The sequence below is a fragment of the Balaenoptera ricei genome, chromosome X (assembly GCF_028023285.1).
Source record: "Balaenoptera ricei isolate mBalRic1 chromosome X, mBalRic1.hap2, whole genome shotgun sequence".
Classification (NCBI taxonomy): domain Eukaryota; kingdom Metazoa; phylum Chordata; class Mammalia; order Artiodactyla; family Balaenopteridae; genus Balaenoptera; species Balaenoptera ricei.
The window spans coordinates 136,132,732-136,157,193 of NC_082660.1; the positions used below are offsets into that span (position 1 = coordinate 136,132,732).

The 24,462-nt window shown below is 42.9% G+C and overlaps 1 protein-coding gene and 1 pseudogene across 1 annotated transcript; one reads left to right on the top strand and one right to left on the bottom strand.

The window, feature by feature from the left end:
• Positions 1–470: 470 nt before the first annotated feature.
• On the bottom strand, positions 471–17,470 carry LOC132357253 (myosin-13-like). The gene is made up of 7 exons (XM_059910543.1): positions 17,431–17,470; positions 10,785–10,999; positions 6,165–6,308; positions 5,923–6,079; positions 4,070–4,097; positions 3,153–3,264; positions 471–599 (listed from the first exon to the last, which is right to left on the bottom strand). The coding sequence occupies exons 2-7, from the start codon at positions 10,986–10,988 to the stop codon at positions 471–473; spliced, it is 774 nt and encodes a 257-aa protein (XP_059766526.1). The 5' UTR covers positions 10,989–10,999; positions 17,431–17,470.
• On the top strand, positions 7,574–10,663 carry LOC132357878 (UBX domain-containing protein 4-like; annotated as a pseudogene).
• Positions 17,471–24,462: the final 6,992 nt, after the last annotated feature.

A 24,462-nucleotide genomic window follows, 5' to 3' on the forward strand; every position in this document is an offset into this window, starting at 1 on the left:
GATCTGTACTAATTCTCTGAGCTCTTGGGTCTAATCACTGAGCATCCCTGCATCCCAGCTTCCTCCTGAGATCATGGGTACCTCTCAGTTCATAAATTCAACAATTCCTTATGTAAGTAAATAAACACACAAAATACATCAGTGGCCAACAGTTCCTCACTGTCATCAATACTGGCCACGGTGACCTCTCCTTGGCTCACAAAGGGGAAGTCAAAGGGGTTGGTTGAAATGAGAAGCAGGTCTGTGAAGCAGAAGGATCCCTTTAGCATCTTATGCACAACTGACTCTGAGTTTTTTTCCAATGTGATCGATTTGGAAGATGAGAATGATAACCAAGGAACTTACCCATAAGTTCCGGCTTCTTGTTTGACATGATTTGGTAAAAAATATGATAGCCTCTCTCACGGGATAACTGAAATGCCACCCTGGATTTTTCTAAGAGATCTAAGATAACAAAAAACGATGTGATTTTAGGGTCCCCAGGAGATGCCTCTGTGGCCAAAGCCAAGGTGCCAGATAGAGTGTTTGGACTCACAGGTTTCAATGTCCGCTGACACCAGCTTTCCTGTGGCTCCAAAGTGAATGCGAATGAACGTCCCCTGTCCAAAGACAGATTGAAAAACACAGTTATTTTCTTTCTATGGTACTGTAGCCAGCTTCTGTTAGGTACTACTGAGGATGGGTGGGCTGTGTAGGCTCACGGAGGAGGTGATGCCAGAAGCATGAGGACCTTCCTTCTCTCTGTTTGCTTGGCATCTGGTCCCCACGCCGGCTCAGCCAAGACTCAGGTAGCTCTGCCCAAAGCACCTGGCCCTGTTCCCACACCTCTGGGGATGCCTGCAGGCTCCCTCTCAAGTCTCTGTTTGGGACCACCTCACACCTGACTGTCTTCTTGGTCTTTATCCTGCTCAAACTCTTTGTAACACCTTTGAACTGATAACCTGGTTGGACTATCTGACTTCTTTTTTGCCTCTGGATGTTACTTCTGAGATTTCTTGCCTCAGTTTTCCTTACTACTTACTACATGCAAACCTAGCCCCCAGGCCAGGCCTCCTGGCTCCCCAAAGACCCACTCAGCACTTGGGTTCCCCCAATCTTGGGGAGTGAGGGGTGAAATTATATATAGTATATATGTGCGTGTGTATACTCCCTTCTTACATCATCTGCTTAATTGGTCGCTACCACTCTGTGAGCCAATTGGAGGGCAAAAATATTGCCTTGCTTGTTCACCCACAGACCCTGGAATGTAGTACATACTCAGTAGTATTCTCAGTATTCTCTGAATGAAGCCTAAGAAGAGTTAATGAAGGACCAGTGTAGGTTTATGTGAATTATGTGTTCGCTCTTCAGGAGTTCTAGCTGCTGAATGCAAGTGCCTCTGGGTACTTGCTCTACTGGCCAGTGAAATTAGATAGGAGACTGGATACTTGTTTATTTGCCAGTGTCGGAAGTAAATGCCTCTTTGGTTGAGCTAATCCTAAGTGAAACATTGAAGGATGGGACATATCCTTCAGTATCTTCAGTATCAACTTCTTCCCAATTTTTGAGCTCTGCTGCCTCCACCAGGTTTTCCCTCCTCCCAGCACCTCCTGACTTGGAGAAGGTCAGATCTGCTAACTAACTTCACACTAAGGTTTTCATGGCTAATAAGTCAGTGGATACTGTTCAATGGACTTATGTATTTTAAAATGCTTCCACCTGAAGAGACCAATTTTAGCATAGAGAAGTCATTTTGTACTTGTGGAATTTGAATCTTGAATCATTGTGACTTCAGGAGGCTCTGAGGTGATGCTGATTAGTTAGGGAAGGACAGCTAAATCTTCCTTCGGCTGGGAATAAGACAAAATGTTCTTTGAAGGGTTATCAGAATATCCTGGTTGGGCAGCTTGATCTGAAGCGCTTGGGGGTAGACTAAGGCCAGGTATATCCTAGTTTATGTGGCCATTTTTCATATTCAGCATTGGAGGAGAGGGTTTTCTTCCTGGGGGTCATTGACAATTGGACTGAGTCTTAACGAATCTCAAGGAGTTGTCATTCCTCACGGTCTTGACATTTCCAAAGGCCTCCAGGAGGGGGTTGGCCTGGATGATCTGGTCTTCCAGGGTTCCCTAATAATAAGTGAGAAGAGGAAAAGAGAGGACTTTGGACGTCTTCCGAAGTAACTTCCCAGTGACTCAAAAGTGTGGATGCTCTGGGAAGGTCCCAGGGAGAGATGTCGCCCAGCTCAGGCTGGTGACAGGTACAGTTGTGCTGAGTACCCACAGGCCCATCCCCACCCCACCCAAGGAGGCTTCAAGGTCCCATCGTAGAAGGAGTCTTAGCACAGCATCAAAGTGGCTTCTGGCCACACCAGATTCCAGGTTGGAGCCCTACCCGCTACCTCTCAATCTCCCAGATGGCCTTTCTTTTCTGATAACATTTTATCATAAATTATGGATTTGTAAAATATAGACCTCTGTTCCTGCATGCACCAGGACCCATTTATACAGATATTCGGGTTCAGAAGTAGAAACAGACTGTGAGCAATGAAAGTGACCCATATGATAGAAACAGTGGTTCTCAAAAAAAATGTTTAAGTTGCATAAAATATTTTGTGAGAATTATTACGTAGAAATCCACTTATAGAAAGCAGAGTTTTCACCTTTCCCCCTTCCCCACATGATTGCTTGCCTTTCTGACTTCAGAGCTGTTTGGAAACTACTGTCCAGCCCAGTGGTTCTCAAAGTGTGATCCCTGGACAGGGCATGAACAATGGGAACATGACAGAAATGCAACATGCCAGGATTTTGAATGTGAGACAGGAATTTCAGTCAGAAATTCTGGGCCTGGGGACCAGCAATCCGTTGTTAACGAACCCTCCTGGTGATTCTGACGTGCACTCCAGTTTGAGAACCACTGGCCTAAACCATTCCTTCTCCAAAGGAGGATGTGGAGTTGTTCAAGGTCACTCGGCTGTTGCTGATGGAGCTGGTGCTAGAGCCCGAGTCCACAAGGTGGAGCCATTTCCTGCCTTACCCGGTAAACACCCCCTGGGGCAGGACCTCGTGCTGTGCATCTCTGCTGAGCACAAAGCCCTGCAGACACTTGGGGCTCACCTGGGGTTTCAGTTATAGTCATTCCAGCAAGCCTTCCAGGTGCAGGAAGCTGCTCACCTGCATCTTGCCCGGCCGCTGCTCCTTCCTCTTCTCCCCAGTGACCGCAATTGCTGCAAAGTGCTGGATCACACGCTTGGTGTTCACTGTCTTCCCAGCCCCGGATTCTCCGCTGTTGATTTAAAAGTAAGTGAGAGGGACTTCCCTGGTGGTCCAGTGGTAAAGAACCCGCCTTGCAATGCAAGGGACGCGGGTTCAATCCCTGGTCAGGGAAATAAGATCCCACATGCCGCGGGGCAACCGAGCCCGCACGCCATAACTACTGAGCTTGCGCACCTCAATTAGAGCCCACGTGCCACAAACTACAGAGCCCACGTGCTCTGGTGCCTGCGTGCCACAACTACAGAGCCCACGCACTCTGGAGCCTGCGTGCCACAACTAGAGAAGAGAAAACCCGCCCGCCACAACTAGAGAGAAGCCTGTACACCACAGCGAAGAGCCCACGCGCCCCAACAAAAGATCCCGAGTGCTGCAACTAAGACCCGACACACCCCAAAATAAATAAAATATAATAAAGTAAAATAAAATAAAATAAAGTGAGATACACAGACATAGAGAACAGACTTGTAATTGCCAAGGGGACCAAGGAAAGGGGGAATGGAGGACAAATGGATTGAGAGTTTGGGATGAGTAGATGCAAACTATTAGATATAGAATGCATAACCAACAAGGTCCTACTGCATTGCACAGGGAACTATATTCAATACCTTGTGATAAAACAAAATGGAAAAGAATATGAAAAGGAATATATATGTATAACTGAATCACTTTGCTGTACAGCAGACATTAATACAACATTGTAAATCAAGTATACTTCAATAAAATAAATTTTTTTAAAAAAGTAAGTGAGCTAAAGGAGAGCAGAAGGAATGGACAGCCCCTTCCAAGTCATCATGGCAACAACACAGGTTACTCACGCGATGAGGACGGACTGGTTGTCTCGATCTAGAAATGCAGAAGGAAGCAGGACAGAATAAATAAACAAGATACAGGCAGGATATACAAATCAGGCAACATTGGGGGTAGACAGAGCCCATGAGTTCTAGTTCTGGCTTTGCCATTAACTAGTGGTGTGATGATTTGGGCATGTCGAATCTTCTTGGAGACAATTTGTGCAGATTTCCCAAATGCTGGATGTGTAACGTGGGCAGCATGGGAAGTGAACGGTGAGTCCCACAGTGTGGAAGTTATTCGTGTTCACAGATCTTTACCTCCTCAATAGCGCTTTCTTATCTCCCTTTTCAACAAAGAAAGCAAGTCTCAGACTTAGAACTTGTAAGAAGCCACAGCTTCTAATTAGAATTTATGGACACTGATTTGTTGTCATTGCCTTTTTCTTTCACCTTTACTTTCTACTTGTGGACAGTGACCGTGGTTTTCCATTTACAAGAGTGTTATAGGTTGAATTGTGTTCCCCCCAACAAACTAATATGTTGAGGCCCTAACTAACCCACAGTATCTCAAAATGTGACCTTATTTGGAAATAGGGTCATTGCAGATGTAATTAGTGAAGATGAGGTCATACTGGAGGAGGTGGGCCCCTAATCCAATATGACTGGTGTCCTTATAAAAAGAGAAATTTGGAGACAGATGAGAACACAATGTGAAGATGAAAGTGCAGATCAAGGTGATGATTCTATAAGCCAAGGGATGGCAAGGATGGCCAGCAAACCACCGGAAGCTGGGAGAGTGGCCTGGACCACATTCTCCCTCTCGGCCCTCAGAGGGAACCAACCCTGCTGACACCTTGATCTCAGACTTCCAGGCTCCAGAGCTGTGACACAATGCATTTCTGTTGCTTAGGCCACCCAGTGTGTAGTACTTGGTTACGGCAGTCCTAAGAAACTAATACTAATAGTGATATTATTCTTCCTTTTTTTAAAAAATAGTTTTCCTCCAGATCAAAGGGCAGATTTGTTCGGTTCCTATTTTATTTTTATTTTTGGCTACGCCACGTGGCATGTGGGATCTTAGTTCCCTGACCAGGTATCGAATCCGTGTCCCTTGCAGTGGAAGCACAGAATCTTAACCATTGGACCGCCAGGGAATTCCCTATTCTTCCTTTTTGAAATGGACGGAACTTCAGTCACTATAAGGAAAGATTTTAAATATGCAGAAATGGCCAGGATTGCGAATGTGACATTGGAATGGCTGAAGTTTGGGCAACATTGTTCTGGATGACTTTTAAGCATCTTCAGATCTCAGATGCTTGCTTCTACTTCTTCTCTCTGCACCAAGTCAAATTAGGTGAAAGTGGAACAGACCGAAGTGATGTTAGGCATGACAAGGGTGACAGTATTACCACATCTCTGCTATTTCATCTGCTATTCTGGAAATTTAAGGAGGAGAAAGAGGCAGCCTGAGAAAACAGGTGAAGGGAAGTTGCTGTGCCCATTTCTCCAACTTTGCATTCCTAAGTGGCTACTAATATAGTCTCTCTTCCAAGTGTGCTCCTGTTGGGGGTTTCTTTGGAGTTGGGGGCAGCGCATCTCCTTGTGCTTCACATCCACCCCCAGAGAAGCATGTACTTAGTGTGGCTTCAGTCCCAAGCTCTGGCTTAAGAACCGTGACTGGTAATGGAAGATACTGCGCCCCTGGCTTTCCATCCTGACATCCTCTGAATCTACTGAGGTCACTTTGGTCATTGCACCGTTTGGATGACCAAAGCCTGTGAAGGGTTCGAGTAATTAACTAAGAACCAGTGCAGTTAAAAGACTTGAATACTTCACTAAAACTATTTTTTAAAATATGGATTAAAGAAATTACTCACCAGTCAACATGAACTGATAGGCGTTGTCAGAGATGGAGAAGATGTGCGGCGGGGCCTCCTGGCGCTTTTTCCCTCTGTAGGCCGTCACCACCTCAGGGTTGTACACCGGCAGCCACTGGTAGGTGTTGACGGTGACACAGAAGAGGCCTGAGTAGGTCTGAGAAAATCAGAAAATTCAACCTATGGATCTTGACTTTACTAAGAGAAGGAAATGGAATAAAGAGAGGTTGAAGGGTACTCACGTAGATCATCCAGGCTGCGTAACGCTCTTTGAGGTTGTACAGCACTCCTGGCTCGTGTAGGTGGGTCATCATGGCCATGTCCTCGATCTTGTCAAATTTGGGAGGGTTCATGGGGAAGACTTGGTCACTGTTCGGAGTGAGTGTCTGGATATTGAGAGGAAAATCACATGATGAGTGGGAGAGCCGATGTGGTGACCTACCAGTGGGGTGAAAATGGTGAGATATTGTGGTGAGATTACCCCATTACCGTGGTTAACGTTATGGATCATTTCTGTGCCCAGAGATGATCCGTAAATAACTGTTCTTGATAAATCTAAGACTGGTCAAACTGTATAACCAATTCTGGTCTGATGCCCCCAAGTCAGCATGCCATTCTGTGTGCCAGAAGAGGGTTACAGGTGTGCAAAGTTATAGAGCCCTTCAGCCTCAGGGTGGCCAGGTGGAACTCAGGATGGCCAAGGCCACAGCAGCTTGCCTCTGTTTACCCCATTTGCTATGAGTGCTGCAAAGAGATCAAGCTTGGAAGATTGGAAAAAACTCTTCCAGTGTATTCTGTAAATCTCCACCTCAATACCTCTGCTCATGTGGGTCCCTTTGTCTGGAATATATCTACATTGAAATTACATCTAGCAACCTTCAAAGCTCTTCTGAAGTGCCACCTCTTCCATGACCTGTTTCTTCTCTCCCCTGTCTTTTCAAGGCTTCCAGAATTCCTTGCACCGCTGCCCTAATAGTTAAAACATTTGGACTTGAAGCATGGTCCATGCCTGAACAGTATTTTGAGACTATTACCTAATTTTCCCCTCTCTGTTTTCCCTCCCCTTTAAGCATACAACTGGCACTCCATTACTCAGGAAAGGTAGAAAATAGGGCATAAAAGCGAGAGAGCCTGTAAGCCTTTCTAGCGTTTGTTTTCCAAAAGCCCGAATCCTCAGAAGAGCTTTGAGGGTTTTACCGAAAAGATAAAAGGGAGGAGATTTGTTGATATAGACCAAATCTCTTGAGGAAAGGAAGCCCTTCTGCCCCACCGCCCTAAACTAGAGAGAGAGGGACATCCAAAATAGCATAAGGAAGATGGAAAAATCTGTGTGTCCTGAAGGTTCAGAAACTGGGGCGCTCCTTCCACTTCCGGGACTGCAGGGCCTGCGGTCTCCCGGGCTCCCGCACGCACCGACTTGCCAACGAGACAAAGGACAGGGGCGCGCTGCCAACGGCGACGCGTGGCGTCATGCGTCGCGGGGCGCGCCTCGGCCTGCGCGCTTGCACGCGTCCTGGGAGCCGCTGACGGGCCTGCGCGCCGGTGCGGAGCCGGAGGCGGGCCGCGGGGGCCCAAAGACAGAGAAGGCGGGGCCGGCTCCGGGACCGAGGTGGCAACACGCCGAGCGAGCGCCTGTGCCCCGAGGGCAGCGATGCTGTGGTTCCAGGGCGCCATTCCGGCCGCCATCGCGTCGGCCAAGAGGAGCGGCGCGGTCTTCGTGGTGTTCGTGGCAGGTGATGATGAACAGGCTACACAGATGGCTGCAAGTTGGGAAGATGAGAAAGTGACAGAAGCATCTTCCAACAGTTTTGTTGCTGTGAAAATCGATACCAAAAGTGAAGCCTGCCTACAATTTTCACAGATCTGTCCTGTAGTGTGTGTTCCATCTGGTTTCTTTATTGGAGACAGTGGAATTCCCTTGGAAGTAATAGCAGGAAGTGTTCCTGCAGATGAACTTGTTACCAGAATCCACAAAGTCCGGCAGATGCACTCGTTAAAAGGTGAAATATCAGTGGCAAATAGTGGCCAGTGAGAAAGTTCAGTCTCTACTCCATCCACCTCATTTGATCAGAACAACACTTCTGAAAACTGTCAGTCCAGAAATGTAGAGCTCTGTGAGACACCACCCACTTCTGATACAAAGTCAGATTCTGCAACAGGAGGAGAAATTTCAGGCCAGGCCACTGTGTCTCCAGAGCCTGGTGGATGTTCAAATCAGAGACCTACAGAGGAGCTCACCGTCAGAGTGGAAAGACTAACCAAAAAACTTGAAGAAAAGAGAGAAGAGAAAAGGAAAGAGGAAGAACAGAGAGAGATTAAGGAGGAAATTGAGAGGAGGAAAACTGGAAAAGAAATGTTGGATTATAAAAGAAAGCAAGAAGAAGAATTAACAAAAAGTGTGTTAGAGGAAAGGAACAGAGAAAAGGCAGAAGATAGGGCAGCTCGAGAGCGTATAAAACAGAAGATTGCACTGGACCGTGCAGAGAGAGCTGCTTGTTTTGCAAAGACACAGGAAGAAGTAGAAGCTGCTAAAGCTGCAGCCCTGCTGGCCAAACAGGCAGAAATGGAAGTCAAGAGAGACTCTTCCGCAACAGAAGGAAGCAGTGTTGCGAGAATTCAATTCCGTCTTCCTGATGGTTCTTCCTTCACAAGTCAGTTCCCTTCTGATGCTCCTCTAGAAGCAGCAAGGCAGTTTGCTGCACAGACTGTTGGCAACACTTACAGTAATTTTTCATTAGCGACAATGTTTCCCAGGAGGGAATTTACCAAAGAAGATTATAAAAAGAAATTACTGGATTTGGAACTTGCCCCAAGTGCTTCAGTGGTACTGTTGCCAGCAGGAAGACCAACTACATCCATGGTACATTCTTCCAGTGGCGACTTTTGGACATTCTTGGGGACAGTACTTTACCCATTCCTTGTCATCTGGAGATTGATTAGCAACTTCTTATTTAGTAATCCTCCTCCTGCACAGACCTCGGTGAGAGCAGCATCATTGGAATCCTCAAACCTTGCATCCTCTAGCAACTCAGACAAAAGGGAACCAGTCAGAAAAAGAGTGCTGGAGAAACGGGGGGAAGACTTGAAAAAGGAGGGCAAGATATATAGATTGAGGACTCAAGACGATGGTGAAGATGAAAACAACACTTGGAATGGAAATTCTACTCAACAGATGCAGTGTGACAAGGACAATATGTGCAGTAATCATTGTTTCTCTTATGATTTAAGTCAACTAAAACTCTACTGGAGAAGTGGGACTGCTTTATGTTTTCCAACTCATCTACAAAGTGTCTCTTTATTCCTGCTTAGTGGGTTAAAGTTGTTTAACCTCAGATAAGTCAAGAGATAAAATAACTGGCTGCTAGGTCCTTGTATATGGTAAGCAACTGCTAGAAGCCTAAAATAGCAAAAGGTCTGCGACAGCCTCCCTTTATCAGCTTTCTTGTTTAGTATTTCATATGCCCATTAGCCCTGTGCTCTCAGATGATATGTTTTGTTTAGGGCTGTTTTGCTCCAGAACTCCTCAGCCCACACAAAGTAACTGGTGTGTCACTGAATAATTTGATCTTGAGTCAGAGCGTTTTAACTAGCCAATCAGATGATAATTTGGGTTTAACTTTTCTCTTCTTGCTCATCAGCTGCAAGCAAAATCTTGTAGTTTTTAATCTTACTTAAACACTGGATAAAAAAATCTTTTCCAAAAAAAAAAAAAAAAAAGAAACTGGGGCTTGTTTCTTAGCAATCCTTCAGGGGGGGCAGTGACACCCCATGTGGTATTACTGAAAATGTGGCATGGCTCTGGGGAGGGGACCCCAATAGTAACTCCAGAAAATTTATTTCCGGCCCTGTGAAAAGAGGCTGACACCAGAGGTTAAGTTTAATAATAACAATCATCATCATCATCATCGTCATCATCATCTGTCTTGTATGCTTGAATTTGTGAACTGCGATTCATACCTACCATGTACTCTTTTTTTAAAAAATTATTTTATTTATTTATTTTTGGCTGCGTTGGGTCTTCCTTACTGCACACGGGCTTTTCTCTAGTTGTGGCGTGTGGGGGCTACTCTTCGTTGCGGTGCACAGTCTTCTCATTGTGATGGCTTCTCTTGTTGCAGAGCACAGGCTCTAGGCACACGGGCTTCAGTAGTTGTGGCGCACGGGCTGAGTAGTTGTGGCTCGCGGGCTCTAGAGTGCAGGCTCAGTAGTTGTGGCGCACGGGCTTAGTTGCTCCGCGGCATGTGGGATCTTCTGGGACCGGGGATTGACCCCGTGTCCCCTGCATCGGCAGGCGGATTCTTAACCTCTGTGCCACCAGGGAAGTCCCCATACCCACAGTGTACTCTTGATTCCTACACTAGATGATAAACTTTGGGGAAGCGGTACTGAGATTTGCTCATATTTGCAGAGTGATAGACACTGTGACCTAGACATGGTGCGTGTCCAGTAAGGATTGAATTGAATGGTGCTCTGTAATTCTCTGCATTAAATTAGGCATTGCCTCTGGAGCTCCCTCTGTAAGTCACTCTGCAGCCTAGAGAGTTCTATTTGGTATATTCGCCCATCCAGCAGCAATCTGTATCAATCTCTCCCTTAAACAGTCCAAACTCTTCCACCACCACCTTCCCCTTTCTCCAAAGCAAACATCATAAAAACTCTCAAAGCCCAAGTCCTTGAAGGAAAGAGCCAGAGGAAAGGTACGTGCCATGGCAGTTTTTACCTGCGACTTCACTCAGAGTAGATCAATGTGAGTCTTGTTCTATCTTCAGATTCCTATGGGCCAGCATGCAATTTCTACTATTCTACTCCAAAGGCAAAGGGGGATGCCCATGTTAGCAAGGACATCTGAGATCAACACTTACCCGGTTGTCGAGGGTCTCGACTGTGACTTTGTCATTTTCCTTGCTCTGGATCATACCTTTCACATAAAATTCCTTATCATCCACTGCAAAGCAAGCTTTCTTAGAATCAAATGGGCGATTTGGAGCCTCGATTCTCTCCTTCTCTGATTTCCACAGGTAGGGAGCTGCTTCTCCAAAAATGGCCATCTCTGCATCAGAGCTCATGACTGCAGGGGCTGGGAAGACCAGGGCTGCTGAATCTGGAGCTTTGGGGAGCTCCATCCTGTTATTTCCATTCAGACAGGGGGCCAGATTCAAAAGTTCCTGGGATTAACCTACGTTCTGAGGAATCCAGGACCTGGTATAGGGGCCTAGAGTGGGCAAGTGGGGGTGAGCTAAAGGAGATATTTTACTCCAAGAAAAAAGTTTGAGGGGACATCTCTTAGTCCAGCTCCAGGTGTGGAAGTCTAAACCAATTAGAGGAAGACAAGCTGAGCCTAATAAAGGAGGCCTCAGAAAATACTTCCTTAATTACACGTCACATTTGAGCCTCATGATCTCGGTGTCATTCCCAAATCTTAAGGGTGTCTGAAAAGAATTACTGGAATGTTGATAATTCCTAGTAGAAAGTTCATATAGCCCAGTGAAAAGTAATGACTTGAACATAAAGTACTGCCACACTTGTTTAGCCAATTACAGGCAACAAGGTGATAGGAGACATTATGGCCTAGTGCAATGGTTCCAAACTTTAATATGCACCAGAATTACCTGGAGAGCTTGTTAAAACACAGATTTCTGGGCCTCACCCCCAGAGCTTCTGATTCAGTAGGTATGGGATGGGGCCTGAGAATATGCATTTCTAGAAAGTTCTTAGGCAATGCTGGTGGTGCATTCATCAGCTGATGGTGAATTCATCATTGTGGTCCAGGGACCACACTCTGAGAACTGCTGGTGTAGGGCCTTCTGACTCCAAGAGTGGTCCTTGAACACGTTGCATCAGCATCACTGAGGAGTTGTTAGACATTCAGAATCTCAGAACCACCCCGCATTACAAAACCAGAATCTGCACTTTAACAAGATCTCCAGGTGATTTCTAGGCATAGTAGAGTTGAGAAGTACTGGGCTTAAGGCAGGGGTCTCCAAACTTTAGTTATGTGTAGCAGTGTCGGGGTGTGACAAACAGTGTTTAATTAAATACCTGCTTTAGAACTCACTGCTTAGCGTGTGTGTGTGTGTGCATGTACGTGTATGGTGTGTTTATGTATCTTTCTGCCTCTCTCTCTCTGTCCACCCTCCCGCTCATCCCTCCTGTCACTTCTTTCCAAACAATCCCCTTTCACAGACCTTCTCTTTATGTGTTTTCCTTGCTTAGAAGCTAGACAAATTTGGCTTAAAGTCCCGGCACCGAACTTGGTCAAACCACTTAACTTCTTTGGGCCACTAATTTCACTTAAAATGAAGAAGCAAGCTAGCTCATTTCTAAGGCCCCTGCAGGTTGTGTGACTTTTCTGGTTCCTTTTCCTCATCTGCATTTGCTTTTCCTGTTCCCTCTGGACCTCTTCCCGTATCCTTCCTGACCCTCTACTTCTTTTCCCCACAACTCTTCCCCTTCTCCCTTTCTTTCTCTGCTTTTTCTTTTCCATACATTCTTCTGTAAGTGGCCATAAAATGGAGTTCAATTACACACATGTATCCCCATATCTCTCTTAAGAAATAGGTCATATGTTTTGAATAAAGCCTTTTATGTTTCCTATTAAAAGTGGGAAAATTGAACATTTTATGGTTCTCTCTTGGAACTTCCCCCGCCCTCAATCTTACACTTTATGAAATTACTCTTCGTTGGTAACTGTTGTTTCAATATCCCTCCTTGAGATTCTGGGGGAATCTAGTCCTACAGAAAGAGGAGCAACTGCGACCCTCTGGATCTTATTCAGGATAAGTTGCATTTCGATTTTACTTTGGCCAGAGGCTCTGCTGAACCATCTGTGTGCTCGTGGTTAAGTTTTCATAGTTAAGAGATTGGAACTCAATATAGCACCACAAAGAGGACCTCTGGCTTGCAGGCTTCATGCGGTTTAAATGTTCTCAGTTACTGCCTGGTGGAGAGGAAGAATTCATCCATATTGTTTCCTCATCTGTGAAGATAGTCCCTACTTTTGTGGCTTAAGTGAGTTTTACAACAGCAGCAGTTCTCAAGCTTTGTTTCCTCAGAACCCCTTCACACTCTTAAAAACCATTGAGAACCCAGTGAGTTTGGTTTATGCAGGTCATATCTACCAATATTTATGGTATTAGAAGTCAAAATTGAGAAAATCTAATTCATTTAAAGTTCCTATCAAATTCATTGCATGTTAACATTAATGACATATTTTTATGAAAATGACTATATTTTCCAAAACAAAAAAATTAGTGGCAAGAGTACCGTTGTTTTTCATTTTTGCAACTCACTTTAATGTCTGCTGAGTAGAAGATGGATGGGTTTTCATGCTTGCTTCTGTATTCTGTCTGTTGCTGTATGGTTTTTTGGTTTTTTGTTTTTTGTTTTTTGGTTAAAGTAGATATAGAAAATCTTTCACAGATATATAATTTGGAAAAGGAAAGAGTATTTTAATTGCCCTTTCACATAATTGTGGAAATTCTTTTTAGATACTATACCAAAACTTGACACGTGGTAGTTTCTGTGGTAGTTCCTTAAAGGCTAGTTGCAATGTGGAATCTGAAACCATATCAACAAACATTATGATCTGTTGGTCTGTGTTGAACTTTGAATGAAACTTTTACCCATGTGTAAACATCATACATTGATCATTTGGAAAATATTGTTCACTGAATTATACAGAACTTCCAAATATTGGCACGTTTCATTATACAGTATAAAAAATCACAATCATTAATATCAATACTGATCTCATTAGAAAATTCAAATATTAGGACATTGTCAAGCTAATGATAGTAGACACAAGTCTTCCAAAGTTTTAATTTTTGCTTGAAAACTCAACTATATCATTAGTAAAAAATACTGTCAATAGTTTTCCTTGAAAGGATAAACACACTTCACTGCTTTTTGAGAAACTGTGTGCCAGATATACAAGTCTGAGAAACAATAGTTTGTCCTCTAGTCATTCTTTCAAGTAAAAATGGTGCTTCATGAATCAAGTGGCTGGTTCATCTTGCAACTCAGACAACTGCACATGTGTTTTTCCTTGAGACAAATGTCAAAGTCCAGTGTGCAAAAGGAGTGCTTTTCATGAACTTCCTGTTTGATCATGTAGAATATTATAAAGATGTGGATACATTTGAGATGTAGTCAAATTAATACTTTCCATTGTTGCAAATTTTAGGTCATTTTTCAATGAAGCTGGCTTTTAAAAAAAATTATTTATTTATTTACATTTATTTTTGGCTGCGTTGGGTCTTTGTTGCTGCGTGCAGGCTTTGTCTAGTTGTGGCGAGCGCTACTCTTCGTTGCGGAGCGCGGGCTTCTAATTGTGGTGGCTTCTCTTGTTGCGGAGCATGGGCTCTAGGCATGCGGGCTTCGGTAGTTGTGGCACACGGGCTCAGTGGTTGTGGCTCACGGGCTTAGTTGCTCCGCAGCATGTGGGATCTTCCCGGACCAGGGCTCGAACCCGTGTCCCCTGCATTGGCAGGCGGATTCTTAGCCACTGTGCCACCAGGGAAATCCTGAAGCTGGCTTTTTAAATTAAAAAAAATTCTTTTTCACTGTCAGTGTATGGCTGTGAAGAATACTATGACTATTAGTACAGCTTGGTGCCATGTCTTGATTTGTAATAAAGTGTCAGATCGTCTATCCATCCTTGCTTTTGCATCATTAAGTCAAACAGTGAAGAAAGCACATGGCATCTGGGTATTATAAAAATTGTTTTGACCTCATGTACCTCTTGAAAAGTTCTTAGGAATCTCCAAGGATCCATGGGCCACAGTTTGAGAATGGTTGCACTATAGTGTGAGGGAATCTCATCAGGCTGCAAGTGTATGATCTGATGTCATTTAGCTTGACTTAGTGTTCAGCCTGCTACCCAAAGTGTTGAAAGTTGATCCACATCAAAATCATCTGCAACAGAATCTCTGTGGTTGGGACTGAGGAAACTGAATTGTTCTCAAGGGCCTCAAACACAGTGATGTTTAGGAGCATAATTTTGCTTTTATAAAGCCAGTCTTTCCAAAACCATGGCATAGTCCCAATGGTCCAATACAAAATGATTTTAGGCAACTATTTCTTAATTTTAATAGTTATATTAAAGTCTATTACCTTATTTTAGCAAAATGTAAGATGCCATCGATTGTAAGATAACCTATTTTGTGTCCCACTAATAAAGGAAAACACCCTGCTAATTACAGTACTCCTTTCATTGATTATAAGATGCATCCCAAGTTTAGAGATAATATTTTGTGAAAATGTGAAGAAAGTTAGAATAAAATAGAATAATATGTGCTAACGACTTAGAGACAGTGAAATATCTGTTTATAGTAGTGATATAAAGCAGTGTTTCTCAAACTTTGGTGGGCATAGGAATCCAACTGGGAATCTTGTTGAAATAGATATTCTGATTCAGGAGAGCTGGAGTAGAGTTTGAGATTTTGAATATCTAAATGTCTCAGCTGATGCTGAGATAGACGGTCCAGACTTTCATAGCAAGCATATAGGGTAACTTTGAGAAACACATCTAAGAAGAAAAAGGAATCAAGGTAAATCAAAATATTAAGTGAATTAGCAGTACTGGTCTTAAATGGGTATTGCAAAATTTGTGATAGTAGTATAAGATTGAAGTCTGAAGTTGGGGAAAGACTACAATGACTCATGGCCAAACTATACCTTTAGGTCTCTTAGAAAAACAAGACTTTCCGTCTGGGATTCAAGTCACTGCGTGTGTTGAGGTGAAGATTTTTCTTCTTCCACCCACAGCTCTAACCATGACTCAGAATCCAGTATCTCCTACTTTTACTGCCTAGATGATGCATGAGTTGTCTCAGCGATATTCTTGCAAATGTGTTGTCCAGCCTACTCAAATGCCTTCAAGATGACTTTTTTCCCTTTGGAAAATTTTGGAAAATCATTTGGGGTAGTTTCTGCAGGCCAAAGATACTTCTTGCTTTAAACTGAAATCTGGCTCTCTGTGACTTCAGGATGTTTGATCCTCCTTTCGGCTCTTGGTAACAACAGAAAGAGTTCAAACCTTCTCCCCACAAGACAACTCTTCACCCATTTGATGGCTGCTCTGGGTTCCCCTTAGCTTTTTTTTTTTTTTTTTTTTTAATGTGGACCATTTTTCAAGTCTTTATTGAATTTGTTACAGTATTGCTTCTGTTTTATGTTTTGGTTTTTTGGCTGCAAGGCATATAGGATCTTAGCTCCCCGACCAGGGATTGAGCCTGGAAGGCGAAGTCTTAACCACTGGACCTCCAGGGAAGTCCCTCCTTAGCTTTTTCTTTTCCAGGCTAAGTAGCCCCAGTGCTGTCTTCATCTGTTTCTTCTGTGATGTGCTTCTGCATCTCCTTTACCATCACAGTGAGCTCACGCCTGTTAATCTCTTAAGTGTGACATCCAGACCACATGTTGTCCTCCATCAGCATGTGCCCTCACCTCTCCTGACCTAGGTGTCATGCCCGAGGTGGTGACTGCCCTCTGGCAGCCTCCTCACACCGATGGCTCACCACTCACTGTCAAGCAAAGCCCCTCAACGCACGCTGTGTGCATCCGGTTGCTAAGTCAGATCTTGTCCCCATATTTATACAACTGTACTCTGGGACCCAGGGCTAAAACCATGTATTCTTGGCTGATAAAACTTTCCCTTGTTAGGTCTCATCCAACTCTCTTGGCATGACTCATGGTGTCCCTGGAAACTCTACCCCCAGAAAGTCCCCTAATTATCTGCTTCTTGGTTTTGAGAGCTTGACCTGCTTCCAGCCCTACACAGCTGTGTCCCTCCAACCATCCCCTCTGTTCCTGTCTTTAGGGGTCTTCCAATGGGGATGGCCATCCCAGTCTCCCTGACCTCCAGCACCACCTTCTGAGTGCTCCCCAACCCCTCTTACTGCTGTCAGTGCACAATGACACTGCTCTCAACTTTCAGCCCTCTCCTGGGAACTTCTCAGCTACTGCATCTTGTCAGCAATGGTGTGGTCATGACTTAATTATACTTTGGTTTCCTTAGTACTAATTCATCTAGAATTACTTCCAATAAACACAAATCTTGAGGTGGGGGAGTAATTTTTTTTAATTACTACAGTGGACATAGGTTTGAATCCATTTCTCCTTATTCTCTCAGCATCATTTGTGAGTAAAGACACAGCTGAGGGGATTCACAGGTGCGGCCTCTGCTCAAAAAACAGCAAAGTTAGACTTGTGTGAAGACTGAATCTTGAGCCTACGAACATCATGTTTGGGGCCAACCTAAGTATATTGACCTGGAGCTTGTGTGTCAAAGTTCTGCAGTGTGTTTTATTCCTGTTAGTGTGATGAGCAAATTTGGGAAGCCCTGCTTCCTTAGCTGCATATTTTGTAATCTGCCTTTAGAAATACTTAAGTAATGGATTTTAATGTCATCAGTTTCAGATTCCTATGAGTGTGGCAAGAATGAGAATGTGTAAAACACTGTTTGCGAATTTCAATTATTGTATTCCCAATCAAGATGAAAGTGACTCTTACCTTCTTGGTTTCCAAAGCAATGGTTAGTGTCCTTCAGGAATGAAGTGGCTTCTGAGAGAGTGATTCCGGAAATCAAAACTAAACAAAACAAAGAACAAATGAACTATGAAGAGTTTAAATAAATCTAGAAATTGTACTTTTCTAAGTTTAGCTACATTTAAATAGTACACAGTGGATGGTGTGGGATGGAAATACATTTTCCATTTTTCCCTTCGGTTAAGTCATCACTCTTTAAATAATTGGGTAATTACAGCACTGATTAACAATTTTTTTGAGTATCTTATGTGTGTGCAAAGTACCATGTCAGCTCCATAAGGGGGTATAAAAAAGGATAAAGACAGTCTCTACCCTAAAGGAATGCAAAATTTAGGAACAGTTAAGAGAAATGCTCAAATAAATCTTTGAACAAGGAAGAATAATACAAATTCTGTAAGCGTCTAAATGAAGCGTTATGGGGACTTAGAGAGATGATGCTTCCGGCTGAGGGTAGGGGGCCGTGAGGGGTCAAAAAAGAAAGGAGGGAGGGAGGGGAATGATCCGGATTGTAACTTGGATGCTTTTAGACCAGAAGTTGAATTCTTTGGCAATGAGAGAAAAGTTGTGAATTATGGGCAAGACTTCTTTAAGAGGTCTAGGAAGGGCACTCTCTTAAATATCCTATACTCTCTTGGAGAAGATGAAGGTAGGGTAGCTGATAACTTATTTGGGACTAAGGAATCTCAGTCCAGAAGTTGATAACCTACATGAAGATCTCAGGATACCATAAGAGTCTGAATAATTTTCAATATCAAATTTAACTTAAACTTCCCATTTACCACACAGTACTTTTATGGAACCTGGGGAACATGTCGTGAAATACCATTTAGGCAGGAAGAGACATTTCAACGCTTGCTTTCCTACTTTGGTCGCGTACTCTTGGTCTCTACCTTTTATGAGTCTCTAATAATCTCCAGCTATATCCTAAAATTCTCACAACTTTCTCAGGAAAAGATTAAATGATTAAGTATCATATTCTGAATCCTTGGTTCAAACGAAATCACACTTGGAGGCAGAACCTCGGTTTTCTAATGCCAGCTCTGTAAAGTAGCTGTTGTAATTTCCTTGAGCTTTGGTTTCCTTCTGTAAATGAGACAGATGGACCAGAAAATCCCCAAGGTTTCTCTTAACCCTGTGACTGTATGACAGAAGGTATTCTGGTGAAGATGGTGTCCAGAAATCGAAGCATCGCAAGCTCCTAGAGCTACAGAATCCCTCTGAGGGATGCTCCTGCAGTGTCAGACACGACCCAGCCCGAAGTCCACAAGGCATGCCATGAATGAACAGTCTGGACACTGGTCATTAATAAGCAAACTAGGATGCATTCTGAGATGGACAAAATGCATGGGAGAATTTCTTCCCGCAATCATCTCCCAGAAATCCTGACATAAGAAAAAAATTTACATAACCAACCACAAAAATTTCAAATAATACTTCAAGGCAATCACAGAAGAGATATCACAAATTAGCATGTTTATTTGTTAACTGCAATTATAATACTGACCTAAACAATTAGAGGGGTAAGTACGTATTATATTCAGCTTTATATCCTGCAGGTTAGTTTTTTTTTTTTTGGTGTCATAATTGCTTATATTCTTGTCTTTTTACTCTTTGTAGAAGCTTCTTGAAAGGCCTCGCCATCTTGTCTCCCATATTGCCCTTAACACAGTTCCTTACGCTTAGTAGGCCCTCAGCAAAGGCTGCTGTGTTGCCTTCTCTCCTCTCCAGGTAACCTGATCAGGTATAATCACAGCTACATGGAGCAAAAAAGCGGGCACTTGTGAGCACTTACCTTGCGGTGCTGTGGTCGAAGCAGTTTCGAAAGTGTGGCCCCCCAGCTCCCTTTATACTCCCAAATGCGCAAGCCCAGCACTCTAACGTGGCTGTATTGGGGGATCACCATTTACTCCTTAGATGTAAATGCATCGTAGCCCTGATCTTTCACTCTTCTTAAGTTACTTGGATAAATGACCAGCGGAGGCTGTATAATGCCAAGTCAGCTGCATAGGGATTTTGACGTTGGACACAGATCTTTGAGACTTAGAGAGTTCTAGAGGCTGAGCAGAACTGGGGCAGAGTGTGCTAAGAAGGTCAGTGAAGGGCAGAGTCACAGGGTGAATTGTCAAGCGATGGATGATCAATAGCATGGATACTAAGTACGTCTCCTTTACCCAGCATCGTAAACATGAGGTGGTGTGCGCCTCTCCTCAGAAATCTCCGGAAAACATAAGATTGGCCATTTAACACATCCATTCTTTTTTTTTTAAACATTATTTTTTAATTGAAGTATATTTGATTTACAATGTTGTGTTAGTTTCAGGTGTACAGCAAAGAGATTCATGTGTATATATATATATATATATATATATATATATATATATATACACACACACACACACACACATATATCTATATATTCTTTTTCAGATTCATTTCCCTTATAGGTTATTACAAAATACTGAGTATAGTTCCCTGTGCTATACAGTAGGTCCTTGTTGTTTTTCTATTTTATATATAGTAGTGTGTATGTGTTAATCCCAAACTCCTAATTTATCCCCCACCTCCCTTTCCCCTTAGGTAACCATAAATTTGTTTTCTATATGTGTAGGTCTACTTCTGTTTTGTAAATAAGTTCATGTGTATCATTTTTTTTTTTTAGATTCCACATATAAGCCATATCGTATATATGTCTTTGTCTGGCTTACTTAGTGTGATAATCTCTAGGTCCATCTAACCCCTCTATTCTTAGCCATTAATTTATTTTGTTAAAAAATCCATTGTAGATGGAAAACTTTCTAAAATGTATTATATATTATCTTGATTTATTTAATCTAGTATCTTGAATAGACTTCAACTTTTCCTTGATCATTCAGGGGCCTGGGAGGTGATGTAATAAAGTCGTCAGGGATATTATAGTTTCTTCGCGGATTTTACCCTGCACTAATTGTTCCTAGGTTGCAATGAATTTTTGTGTCACCTTTCTAGTTTTTATATCTACACCTTCACGGCAAGGTACTCAGCTGTATTCTGTCTGTGGTTAGTGTGTTTGCCTCTGTGAGCCCAATCTTCCTTTTTCTAATCTGCTATAGAATGGGAAACAGATGAGCAAGCTAAAGGAAAAAACAAACAAACAAAAGGAGTCATAAGTTCCATGGGAAGTTCTAGAAGTCCTAATGGAAATACATGGTGTTTGTGACAACTCTTATGGTTGCTCGGGGTTGTTTTTTGGCTGAAACATAAGTAATGTTTGACTATGTAGGAATTACCATACATTTTAGAAGTTAGAGCCATTTACAGCAATACAGCCTGACTTGTTTATGTTGTATATGATCAATGTGTACTGAATTATACTCAATATTTTGTAATAACCTATAATGGAATATAATCTGAAAACAATATAACTGAGTCACTTTTCCGTACACCTGAAACTAACACAATACTGTAAATCAACTATACTTCAATTCAAAAGAAAAAAAGATTCTCTAGTCTTCCAGTGGGTAGTCTCATATAGGTGAGGCATTTCCAAGGAGAGTTTGCATTAGTCAAAATGAAATTGTGGACAAAGGAGAAACAGATAGGAATAGGACTCCCACGTAGCATTTTCCAAAGTAGATTTGACAGAATGCTGATTCTGAGAGAAACTGTGAAATAAAAGGTCCCGTGGCTAAATGAGTTCAGGAAATGTGACCAACTCTATTCCCTGTTGTTGGAGATTCACCATAAATACTAGCATGTTAAGGGGCCTGAGAAGCCTTTCAGTAAAAAAATATGAAGAAATTTTTGTACCTGGTGATCTGATGTTGGAACACCATCTTACTCCCTGCTTGAGAAAACAAGAGGAGAAAGCTGAAGGCTGCAATCCACAGAGAACTTGTCTCATTCTTAGTACCATTTGGCCCAGGAGAAAGCAACAGAAAGTGATCAGGCATAAACACAGCTGCTTTTATCCAAGGGACAGTCTTTTGTATGTAACAGATGCTCAGTAGATTTTGTTCCTGTGTATAAATGAATAAGGACGATTCATGGGGAATCTGTGTTGAAAGAGGGCTGAAGTGATAAGGCAGAAAAGAATGGAATCAGACTCAGTCTCACTTAATAGTAATAGTTTATATTTATTAAGAACTCACTACGTGTCAGGCTTTATCCATATTGGCTCACTTAAGCATCATAATAGTTTTGTGGGGTAGATGCTAACATCATTCCCATTTTATGGCTGAAGAAATTTGGGCCACTGAGAGTTTAAATAAACTGCCTAAGGCCACACAACTAGTAAGTGGCAGAAATGGGATTCAAATCCTCTCTGGCTCTAGAGCCAATGCCTATAAACTTTCACTTTTGCAAGCTCATCACTTTTGAGTGCTGGCAATGGGGAAAGGAGATATGAAATAGGGACATTGCTCCAAAGGAGGTGATAATGGACATGGGAAGAGAGTACATAGACACGAAAAGACAAATTACTTTTCCGAGGTTAAGTGCCAAGATGAGTGAGATGCACAGTGGACTAGATGTATGGACAAGGTATTTAAAACCCGTAAGGTATGTTGTGTACGTAAAATATTCTCAGAATTGTTATTAATGATAATGATACTGCTTTGGAGGAGATATCTGAAGGGGATGGTGACTGTGGAGATAATAATAATAATAAAATAATAATAATAATGCTTTTTGTAGTTCTTTCCAGTTTACATAGCACTTTTGTATATTTTATTATGTTTATTTTTCTTTGCTAGCCTTAGGGGGTTATACTGTTTATATTCTTATTATTCCCATTGTCCATATGGGGAACTGAGGCCTAAGGGAGTTAAGTGATTGACCAAAAGGCCCCACAGCTAGTAGGCAATGGAGCCAGAATTGGAATCCCAGGTTGCTGATTCCAAAGCCTCGCCTTTTCCTCTATCCTCTACTCTCTCTTAAAGGAGGCAGATTTTAAGAGTACAGGGAGGAGGTTCCAGGCTTAGGGAACGTAGGGATTGTGGTTAGAAACAAGACTTCCCAGGGTGTGTTTCAGGAAGGTGGAATGGGCAAGCCTGGATGGAAGGGTTGGGGGTAACACGGAGGTGAGGCTGGAGAAGTGGGCTGGGCTTGTCTGTGATGGGCTCCCAATGCCCATGGAAGGAGTCAGGACATTATTCTGAGATCATTGGGGAAGCTTTCAAGGTTTTAAGCAGAAAAGTGAACGTGTGTGTGTGTGTGTGTGTGTAGACACACACATATATCTGAAGATTAGTATAGAACTGATGGTAGGATATAATGGAGAGGGAGAACCTGAGGTCCTAGAACCACTTAGCAACTATTTAGAAAATCTTGGTGTACAACTTGCCAAGATGATTATACAGGCTCTGATATGATTTATGGGAGTAGGTGGGCAGTTAGAATTAACCCCTGGATGACCCTATAAATTCAGATGTGTGTTAAAATTCTCCATAGCACCAGAGGGCTGGCTTTCCCAGTGATTGTCCCCTGGTATCTCCGGGTCCATCCCGTAGGTTCAAGAAGAGTATTGTGTGGGCTTGAAGTTGTCTGCCTCACTGTCCCTTTTAGGCCTGGCAAAAAGAGAACCTCAGGAGGTGAAAGGAATATGTTTCTCTCATTTAAGACCTCTCTGAGCTCTAGACTTATTATTATTATTTTTAACATTTATTTATTTATTTAGGCTGCTCCAGGTCTTAGTTGCGGCATGTGAGATCCTCTTTGTGGCATGCGGGATCTTTAGTTGTGGCATGCACGTGGGATCTAGCTCCCCGACCAGGGATCGAACCCGGGCCCCCTGCATTGGGAGCGCGGAGTCTTACCCACTGGACCACTGGGAAGTCCTCTAGACTTATTTTTCGAGGCCCTATCCCACATTAATATATTACAATCCTCTCAACATAATATTAAACATGCAAGTAATATCTATTTGCATTGAATATAAAAATAATCATGGTGTAAAATGAAGAGGGCCTTAATTAAGCAGTACAGAAATGAGATGTAAAAGGAAAGAGAAAACCCAAGGGATACCCTGAAGGCAGGATCCACAAGACTTTGATGATGCCGAGTTTGAGGAGGAAAAAGGAATCAGAGGATCCTACCTTTCATCCAGCCCTCATTGCAGCCTAGAAATCTAGGGGCATGATACCTGCCCAGGAGAAAGAGTGAAGGGGGGAAATAGGAATTTCGATTTTGGACAGATTGAGATTGAGATGATGGTGATATCCAGCTAAGTAGGTAGAGATAAGGATTCAAAGTTTACATACAGGAGACATTAAGACTGAAGATGTAGGCCTGTGAGTATGAGGGTGTCACCTGTATGCAGTTGATAGTTGAACTTATTAAGGAAGCTGGGTTCTCAGAGAAAGGCTGCATGTTGAGGAGGTGAGAGGCGGAAATGAAGACAAAAAGAGTGGGGAAAAAAAAGGTTATTCTTCAGGTAAACAAATACCTGAGTGAGATCTTGCTGGAGTCAAAAGAGCCACGTGGATCCATATTTTACTTCTGTCATTTACTGCCATAAATGGCAAGTCCCATCACCTGTCTTCGCAGCTGTGATGTTTTCTCCTTCCGCTGCAAAATCAGAAACATAATTCTGTTTCTGCCCAAGTCATGGGGATAGTGTGGGGATCAAATGAGATACTGTCAAGACGTGGCTGTCTCCGCAGGCAGTCTCTTTCCAGCCAGTGCCAAACAGTATGCTTCAATCTGTATCAACCTTGACACAGACCTTGGCAAATAATCCACTAGCACAAAAAACATAAGTGAGCAATGCAGGCTTTACTGAAGATTTTGTAGAGCAGACTAGAAGAGGATTATATTACATCCCCTAAAGGATTCAGTTTCCATCAGCAATGACTTCCACGAAGTCCATTTTCCGTCACACTGATGCAGGTGGTTGATTTCCTTTCTTCCCCTGAGGTGTCTGCCCGACCCGTACGGGTACTCAGTTGTTCCTCTGTTACATGGGGCCCTTTAGCTCTGCCATTGACCTGCATGCCTACTCATCTGGTTACTCAACAAAAT